The sequence below is a fragment of the Oncorhynchus nerka genome, unplaced genomic scaffold (genome assembly GCF_034236695.1).
Source record: "Oncorhynchus nerka isolate Pitt River unplaced genomic scaffold, Oner_Uvic_2.0 unplaced_scaffold_974, whole genome shotgun sequence".
NCBI classification, from domain to species: domain Eukaryota; kingdom Metazoa; phylum Chordata; class Actinopteri; order Salmoniformes; family Salmonidae; genus Oncorhynchus; species Oncorhynchus nerka.
Window position 1 is genome coordinate 67,260 of NW_027040317.1, and position 8,887 is coordinate 76,146.

At 38.0% G+C, this 8,887-nt stretch overlaps 1 protein-coding gene across 1 annotated transcript; it reads right to left on the minus strand.

The window, feature by feature from the left end:
- Positions 1 to 491: 491 nt before the first annotated feature.
- LOC115110829 (tumor necrosis factor ligand superfamily member 14-like) lies at positions 492 to 6,291 on the minus strand. Its single transcript, XM_029636751.2, has 4 exons — positions 5,643 to 6,291; positions 4,243 to 4,276; positions 3,979 to 4,065; positions 492 to 3,788 (listed from the first exon to the last, which is right to left on the minus strand). The coding sequence occupies exons 1-4, from the start codon at positions 5,841 to 5,843 to the stop codon at positions 3,394 to 3,396; spliced, it is 717 nt and encodes a 238-aa protein (XP_029492611.1). The 5' UTR covers positions 5,844 to 6,291; the 3' UTR covers positions 492 to 3,393.
- Between the last annotated feature and the right edge of the window lie 2,596 nt (positions 6,292 to 8,887).

An 8,887-nucleotide genomic window follows, 5' to 3' on the forward strand; every position in this document is an offset into this window, starting at 1 on the left:
CACATACTGTCATATACTCAGGTAGCATACTGTCATATACTCAGGTCACATACTGTCATATACTCAGGTCACATACTGTCATATACTCAGGTCACATACTGTCATATACTCAGGTCACATACCTTACTCTTATCTATTACCGTTGATTTGAGACCTCTGAGGTATTTTTTCTATATGTCAGTAAAATGAAGCAAAGACACTGTATAAGGGGGGATTATATGCTTCACTGTATTGCAGGGGGTTGGTGGGGATGGGGGACGGTGAAAAGAGAAGTGGTTTTCACCTCGTGTGGTCACAGGCTGACTGTCTAAAATGCAACTGAGTGGGTGCAGCATCCGCTGCTACTGAAGCCACGCTCTAGACTCAATTCCAGCACAGAAGCCATTTAGTTGCGCGATGACTCTGTATGTCTGTTTGTGATTACATGCCTGCATGCATATATTTTTGTGGATCAATTAAAGTAACAAATAATGCTCACACAGAATCGTAAGAAAGATAAAAAATTCCAAATGTATTTATTTGAATATTTGCAGGATAGAATATACAAAATACCCAGTATGTGTTACAGCTATAGCCTACTGCTTGCATAGCGTTAGCGTCCAAGAAGAAGAAAAAAACATGTATATATTTTTATTTCTCACTATATATGGAAGTTGATAAGTCCTGTTTATCAGAATATGACAATGACTACTTTACATTTGTATAAAATGTTAAATAAATATAAAACACCAAAAGGTGAAATACAACATGTCGAGGGTATTGAAATGAGTTAATTACATGGTCATTTTATGGAGGGTATACAAAGAGGGAAATAGATAGTCCAACATTTGACCTTATCATGAACACATAAAAACATTGGTGTTTTTAAATCACTGATGAAGGATTTTGAGGCTGATTCCCTGATCTTATTACATTTTGTTATACTCTTGTGAATTCAATGGTTTTAATTTTTTGTAATGACTTGGTGCTGCCTATCCTGGCCAGGGCGCTCTTGAAAAAGAGATTTTAATCTCAATGAGCCCTTCTGGTTAAATAAAGGTTAATTTAAAAAAAAATGAAAACACTATGCAGTGGTTTACATGCAATTTACCTGAATATCAGGTATTCTTAAATCGTTTCAAAAACATAGAATATATCTACTTGTCAATATATCGAATTATCTAAATATCTAAATATTTTTCTCTATATCTATATTATGTATTTCCTTATACTATTATATATATATATATATATATATATATAATTTTTAATCAGGTCAATATAACATACAAGTAAGAGAATAAAGAGCTGATGTCTGTAAATATGCATTGAACCCCAGCATACAGAGGTAACGTTCATACAGTTCTTTTGTTCTTGTTGGCAGACTATCAACATAATGTGTTACCTCCTGACCAAAACCCCCATCAATAACAACACTACTTACAAAAGAGAAGTAACACTGAGTGAATACAAACATCCCTAATAATGTTATTCAGCACTTTCACCACCAAAACTGATAAAAAATGGTTTTACTCTACAAAAGCTAAATCAATCAATATATTATAATTTTATCCAATTTTATGATTTACCTTAGCAACAGGGCCGGATTAATGCAGGGGTTTACCAGGGCTGAAACATCTGTGTCCAGGCCCATTGGGGGCCCGAGAGGCAGCAATTAATTTTTTGGTTTTTAAATAAATGTTTAATTATTAAGGAAATATATACTGTATATATTATATGTTATATATACATATATATTATATGTAGTATATATTATATCTGTAGCATATATTTTATACTTTTTCACTCAATACTCAATCACAGGAAGACTCAGGACCCTGCTCTCAATGAGTCTAGCTGCTGCCTGCTGCCGCTCTACTAATCATCAGATGGGGGGAGGAGAGGAGGTAGGGGGTCCCCTGTCTTGATTGGGTAATTGATTAATAATTTTAAAAAATAACTGCATAATAAATAAATAGGACTGGTCAATTGTGTGAGTCAAGGACTGGGCCCAAGAGGCAAAAAATAATAATACTTTGTATTTTATATATATATATATTTTTATCCAACCACAGGCGCCGGCTCTCAATGTTCAAAATACACCAGAGAGCATAATTCAGCCACAGAGGATAAATCGTTTATTTTAAAAAAAAAACGGTTAATTAAGTTTTATCACAAGCACATACAGATGTCTTCCAAAATGAAGCAAACACCAACAACAAGTGTCTTAAAAGGGTGCTGCCACCATGAGCTGCCAGAACAGCTTCAATGCCTTTTAGATTATACATGTGGATATAAACCATGCCAGGAAAATGCACCCCATACCATAACATACTGTATCCCTTGGTTACTCATGTGTTTCCTTTATTTTGGCAGTTACTGGTATGCCTACAGTCAGGAAGGTCATGCGCCCCAAATAGGCTACAGCTTGTTGCTTTTTGGCCATAGATATATACTCCATTGAAGTGTTTTGTAACCTCTTACCCTGGGCATTTGACTGTTAAACTCATGGGTACACTAGCAATGGATGCCAGTTCTGACTTGAATGGGAACTGCCAACTATGGATCTATGGATTGTAGATTTCAAAATGAAATTGTGGGAAAAACACACTGTTTGGAAAACAAATGCCTACTGGTGAAAAGAGAAGACTAATCAGTCTTTAGAACCAATTTTTAAAAAATCTTAACAACTCCCAATTTTTAGCTAACAGCAGCACTGTTTTTTCAAAGTAGCTCATCTTGAGATAGGCTATTGCCACAGCTAGCGCATCAGCCCTCACCGTGAGAAGCCTATGGCTTCATCTTCATCATCAGGTGAGTCAGTGTGCCACTCAACGTTTTATTTAGTAACCTACTGTAACCGATGATATAAAGTATATACTGTATATATATATATATATTTCCTCCGAATATTGTACAATCCGTGTGTCGCTTCATTGGCCTGGGCTATTGTTTGTTTGAATTCAAGACCAGATTGATCTCAGTTGGTCAGTGTCAGAGTAGCCAGCCATTTCAGTCAGTTGTGTGGTAATTAAAAGATTCAACTAATGTCTTTAGGTATGTATGTAAATGACGTAGAACTGCATGACATGCGTTTTTTAAAAGGTGGATTCTTTTATGACCCTGCTAAAAAAAAATCCCCATGTGTGGAAATCCTAAAAACGCCTCATCTGTAGCCTAGTGTATGCCACATGACTTTATTATAAAGGGGCTTTTTCGTCAACAGTACATTTTCCACTCATCGAAATGCATCTTGATGCAAGGATTTGTTTAAAGAAAATGAGGGTGTGCCGGGAAGGGGGAAGGCCCTGCGTAGCAATATTACATGTAAATTGGCCTACAGTATTATTATGCCTTAAACCAATGATAATCAGCCAGCTATATAAAAAAATGTATCTTCATCATCAACCCGTATTATATCATATAGATACCAAACACGTTCTCTGTGGAATATTGTATCCGAACTTGAGTGACATTTTTCACTTTGACAAAGAGGGAGTCATCTTCAAAGAGGTGGAACACCCCTCCCAGGTAGCTGTTTGATGTGGACATCATTTTCCCAAACTTGGGGTGATATCTCCTGGACTTAAGGAGTTCAATGTTCTTCCCAAGGTACCGTGGAGTAGTTCTGCAGACCGAGTGTGTGAACGCAACATCGACCTCACTGAAGAAGATCTTAGAGTAGACGTAGTAGTAGCCTTCCTTCTGGATGACAAGCTTCCCATCTTTGTACTCCATTTCATGGAGGATTGGTTCTGCCTGCATGTTCCATACCATGACTCCATCTCCATGGGGTGCTTGAGGTCCAGCTGGAGAACAAATACAGGACAATATGTGGGAAAAGTTTTCTGTCATTTGAATTTATCTTCATGTACTATTTCAAACACCATACTATCTGATGTACTACTACATACTTCTATTTCACCCTCTTCTGTCATGACCAAATATTAATATAAAGGGTTGTGTGTAGTTGAAATGGCCTGGTGACAATGGTCTTACCTGTCAAATGTGCAACAGGTTTTGAAGGCAACACAATAGGGTTTGGTCTTGAAGTTGGGGGAACCTCCTTCGGAAATTCCTCATGGTCTGTTTTGGGAACAAAGTTTATGTTGAAATGATGCACATTTTAGAAGGTGAATGATTCAGAAATGCATTTATCAAATGTGTATAAAATACTCAATCGGGATCTTCTACCAAAGATGAGTCCCTTGTCATTTTGTCACAGTGTTTGAACAAGAGAAGGAGAAATAGTCTGGGACATACCTTGGATACTCATACTAGCTGACCCTGACTCCGCCTGCAGTTGGGAATAGAGATTTCATCATAGTGAACAGAGAGGTTTGTGGTAATACACTACAGGTATGTGTGAGAATGTTCATTTGCTCCTATTTAAGTGGTTCTTTGGGCCTTCAGCAATGTGACCTTTACATTTTATTAGATGATACGCAGGAAAGATAAACAGAACTGCTTATGGTTTCTGGTAATTAAGCAAAGTAGATCACCCATCCCACCCCAGACCACCCCACCCCCGTCTTCCCGTCAGTACATGTGCATGCAGCGAGACTAGGTTAGCTCTATCCTCTTCCAATAAACCATTGCACACTTGCCACCAGATTGGGTCAGGGTAAATGATGTCACATGAAGCTCAACATAACCACAAACACCTGACCAACAAACCAATTCTGTGGAACACGGAATGCTGGCCCCTGGTACGTCACGGAACATTTATATTCTCCGAAATGATGCCCAATTCTGATAAACTTCTCCATCTCAACTGTTGCCAAATGTAGAAGAATGAATAAAACTGTTAAATGCGTATATCAAGGGGAATCCCAACTCAAACTTTGGACAGAAACTGCTGACCATGACAGAACTTCACTATGTTGTCATGAGACCTGTTTGTACGTAAAACAAAATTGACATGACAGAAAACCAAAAAAAACTGAATAATGCACTGGTAACTCGGAAATTAATATTTGTTTCTATTCCCTATAGACTTGGAAAATTATTTCACAATTAGAGTCTAACAAAACAACCAATTGTAGCAAGGTTCCAATATTCCAAGTGACATATCACCACACATTACTCTATTCTGAACCAGGATAATGCCATAATAAAATGGAGGAAAGGAACAAATGCAAAAAGCCAACAGTAAATTACTACATTGTACAAAATAAATAGAGATTGGGTAACCAAATGTGACTTTATAAATAGTCATTTATTATTTTAATGTAGTATCTTGTGTTTTTAAAGTATTGTCTTAATGTAACTGTGCATTCGGCATAATTTCAGTCTTGTCGACTGCGACTATGAAGTAAATCAAATCAAGCAATTATTTCCCATATGATGATGCAAATGGGTTGTACATTTTTTTGTGAGAGAGAAAGAACACATCAACTAATGACACTGGAAATGTATTCACTTTCGTTTTGGAATGAACAAAATATGTTTCTGAGAATAGTGTACACATTGTGGGGTTGAGAGCAAGACAGAGATTGGGTAAAATAAAACAGTGAGAGATGAAAGAACACAGTAGAAAGAATACATAGTTGTTACTAGATTTGTGAGAGAGAGAGATGTGTGAAGAGAGACTCTCAGGTGTTGAGGGAGACAGAACAGAGATGGAGACGGGTAGACAGCCACCTCATGGTGACAATACTCACAGATCCCTGTTTGGAGTAGAGGTGGTAGATGAAGCAGGCCTCTATGGCCAAGCCACACAAAGCCAGACCAACCAGCAAGAACAGCAGGCTTTGGGCCACACCACCCCGACCAGGAGGTCTCGGTTTGGGGGGCAGCGGTGGGTAGGCTGCATGGCTATCCACCATGAACACGGAGGGGTACGGGACACCACCCTCAGCCATGATCTCTCCGATCAGAGATTATAAGGAACTGAAAAAGGATCCTCCAAGAGGTAGTCAAGTAGTACCCGAGCGAGGTCCACGCACCAGGGGTCCCAGCACACAACGAGAGACACAGAGAGATTTCCCAGAGCAAGACCAAGCACTAGTGTGGGTTGTACAGTATGACTCCTCAGGTTGTCTTGTCAGCAGACAAGACAAGACAAAAAGTAGTGGAAGAAACAAATTCCACTTCCAGATATGAGAAATGTGGAAATCCTTCACATAAACGACCACCTCCCCAAAGAGCAGTCACAGAAAGCAAAACTTGTCTTAACCAAAATAAATCTTGACAGAGAGAGAACAGTTACCTCTGGTGTTAAGTTTCAATCAGTCAGAAAGAGCGAGGCAAATGCAAATGAGCATCTTATAGAGTGGCCATGCACTGAGTATGATCACCTCCCCACTACACTACATACACCCTCCTACTCTAGCCTACTACAGCATACATGGAGTTTCGCAATAAATTGTCTCTCTGTTCACACTTCCTCTAACTCACTCTCACCAACTCTCATGATGAGTATCTGATCTGGTAGAGAGTGGTCTGCTATCTACTCTACCAGCAAAAACAATAAAATCATGATAAGACCAATATATTCATGTTCCTTTACAGTGCAGCTTCAAGTAAAAACAACAACATATGGTTCATTGTATTGTTATTCTTGTGTTGTTAAGACTTTTCATGGTATTGTTTTTTACCACATGCTTTGTCAAGATCATGCTTTGCCCTCCCTGACATTGGAAGGTTGGGAGTTCGATCCCCAGTCAAGTCATACCAAAGACTGGAAAAATGTGTCTCTGCTTGGTACTTGGAGATGGATTGGGGTTTACTATGTCAGGAAGTGGATAAAAGGTACACAGCAGGGGTGTCCATATATAGCTTCAGCATGCTCTCTAAGGTGGGTTCTAAAAAATGACCCACTAGTGAAAATAATCTACAACTGAACCTATATTCATAATATTCATAATCAGATGTAGGATCAGCACCCTTTCCAAACCCCCTTAGCTATCAGGCTGGGGTGTTAGAAATCTGATCTTAGATCAGTGGCATAGAGTAAACCTCATCCAAACTAACAAGAGCACATTGCAATAACCATGTAAAGCGTTTCCTTTGTCATAGCACCAGCCACAGCCTCTCTGACCATAATGCACACTTCTAAAAAAACATTCTATATGTCATATAACTAAAACGTTCAACAAGTTGTCCTTAAAAATGGTATGTACAAGGCATATGCTGTATGTGTGTACATATTTGTGTATATTTACTACTGGGTATGCTGTTGTGTATGTGTGTTTTTATCTAGACAACTTTTATGTGATGTGTATGTTTTACTTGATTCTATAGAACCCAGGACTCCTTGGAAAACTGTGGAAATGGTTACTGAGTGGACAATTCTGGTAAATTCTTTTTAATTAAATGAGTTCCCAGTGAGCAAAATGTCGTTGGAAAGAAGTTGAAAAGAAATAATTACGGACGTTGAAGTCAAGTGAAGGTTGAAAACGTATTTTATGGACATTGATAAAAATGTGGTTAGTCCAGACAGGATGAAATCTGAACCAAACATATGCCCCTCCAGAGCTGACCAAATCTTAAGAAATCCTAGATGTCTATGTTTAGCCCAAATCAAGGGTGGTCCAGAGCGGACCAAATCTGAACCAATTATAGACTATTATTCTTGGCACAAATCAAGGCCGGTCTGGAAATCAACCTCTGTTGACGTTCAAATCAAGACCAAAGTGGACTGACCAAATTTTACCAAATTTTCAACATCCATGGACATCCTACATCAGTCAGTGCTCACTGGATGTGTGTGTGTGTGTGTGTGTGTGTGTGTGTGTGTGTGTGTGTGTGTGTGTGTGTGTGTGTGTGTGTGTGTGTGTGTGTGTGTGTGTGTTTAACTATACTTGTGGTGACCAGAAAAGAATAGTAAACAAATGTACTTTTGACTATTTCTAAGGGGTTTAGTTAGGGTTGATGTTAGAATTAGGTGTAGGAGATACGGTTTTGGTTAGGAGCTAGGTTTAGGTTTAGGGTTAGGATTAAGGTTAGGTTTTGGGGTTAAGGTTAGGGTTAGGTTAGGGCAGGGGTTCCCAAACTCTTTTGATATTTAAAAAAACCTGTGACCCCACCATGTAAAAAAAAAGGGTGATATAATCAAAAGCCAATGTTGACTTTTTAAAAATGGTCTATTACAAATCAGTCTGACAGTGCTTTTGAAAGTATTTCAATCTGAAGAAAGTATGGTTTGAAGTAACTGAAATGCAAGGTTATGGGAAGTTCAGAAGATCATCAGGCAATCATTTTGTATGATCTTCTGTGCAGTCTGATGTATTGTCTGGTCTTGTCCACTCTGTTCTGAGTGGCTTCTGGGCATTGTAGAGGGACATATACGTGTTCCTGAGAGTCATATCGTTCAGTGATGGGGTCATAATATTTTGTAGCTTAAACCATTCAAAAGATAAACCATTCATCTCTGTTTACTACAAGCATAATCTAGCGGCTACCGGAGGTTACAGACATAACCCCAGTGGTGGAAAAAGTACCAAATTGTCATACTTGAGTAAAAGTAAAAAATACCTTAATAGATAATGACTCAAGTAAAAGTGAAAGTTTCCCAGTAAAATACTATTTGAGTATCAAAAGTAAAAGTATAAATAATTTTAAAATCCTTATATTAAGCAGTGGTGGAAAAAGTACCCAGTTGTCATACTTTAGTAAAGGTAAAGATACCTTAGTAGAAAGTTACTCAAGTAAAAGTGAGTCACCCAGTGAAATACTACTTGAATAAATCTTTTAAAGTATTTGGTTTTAAATATACTTAAGTATCAAAAGTAAATGTCATTGCTAAAATATACTTAATTATCCAAAGCAAAAGTATAAATTATTTAAAGTCCCTTATATTAATCAAACCAGGCGGCATCATTTTCTTGTTTTTTCATTTATTTACGGATAGACAGGGGCATGCTCCAACACTCAGACGTAATTTACAAACGAAGTGAGCGCCAGA

What these genes read in the sequence shown, in the direction of transcription:
- LOC115110829 (XM_029636751.2), bottom strand. Translation starts at nt 5,843, where the DNA reads ATGGCTGAGGGTGGTGTCCCGTACCCCTCCGTGTTCATGGTGGATAGC. An exon ending in AGCTAGTATGAGTATCCAAG is followed by an intron (nt 4,066 to 4,242) that starts GTATGTCCCAGA and finishes TTCCCAAAACAG; the next exon opens with ACCATGAGGAATTTCCGAAG. An exon ending in ACCTGTTGCACATTTGACAG is followed by an intron (nt 3,789 to 3,978) that starts GTAAGACCATTG and finishes TTTGTTCTCCAG; the next exon opens with CTGGACCTCAAGCACCCCAT.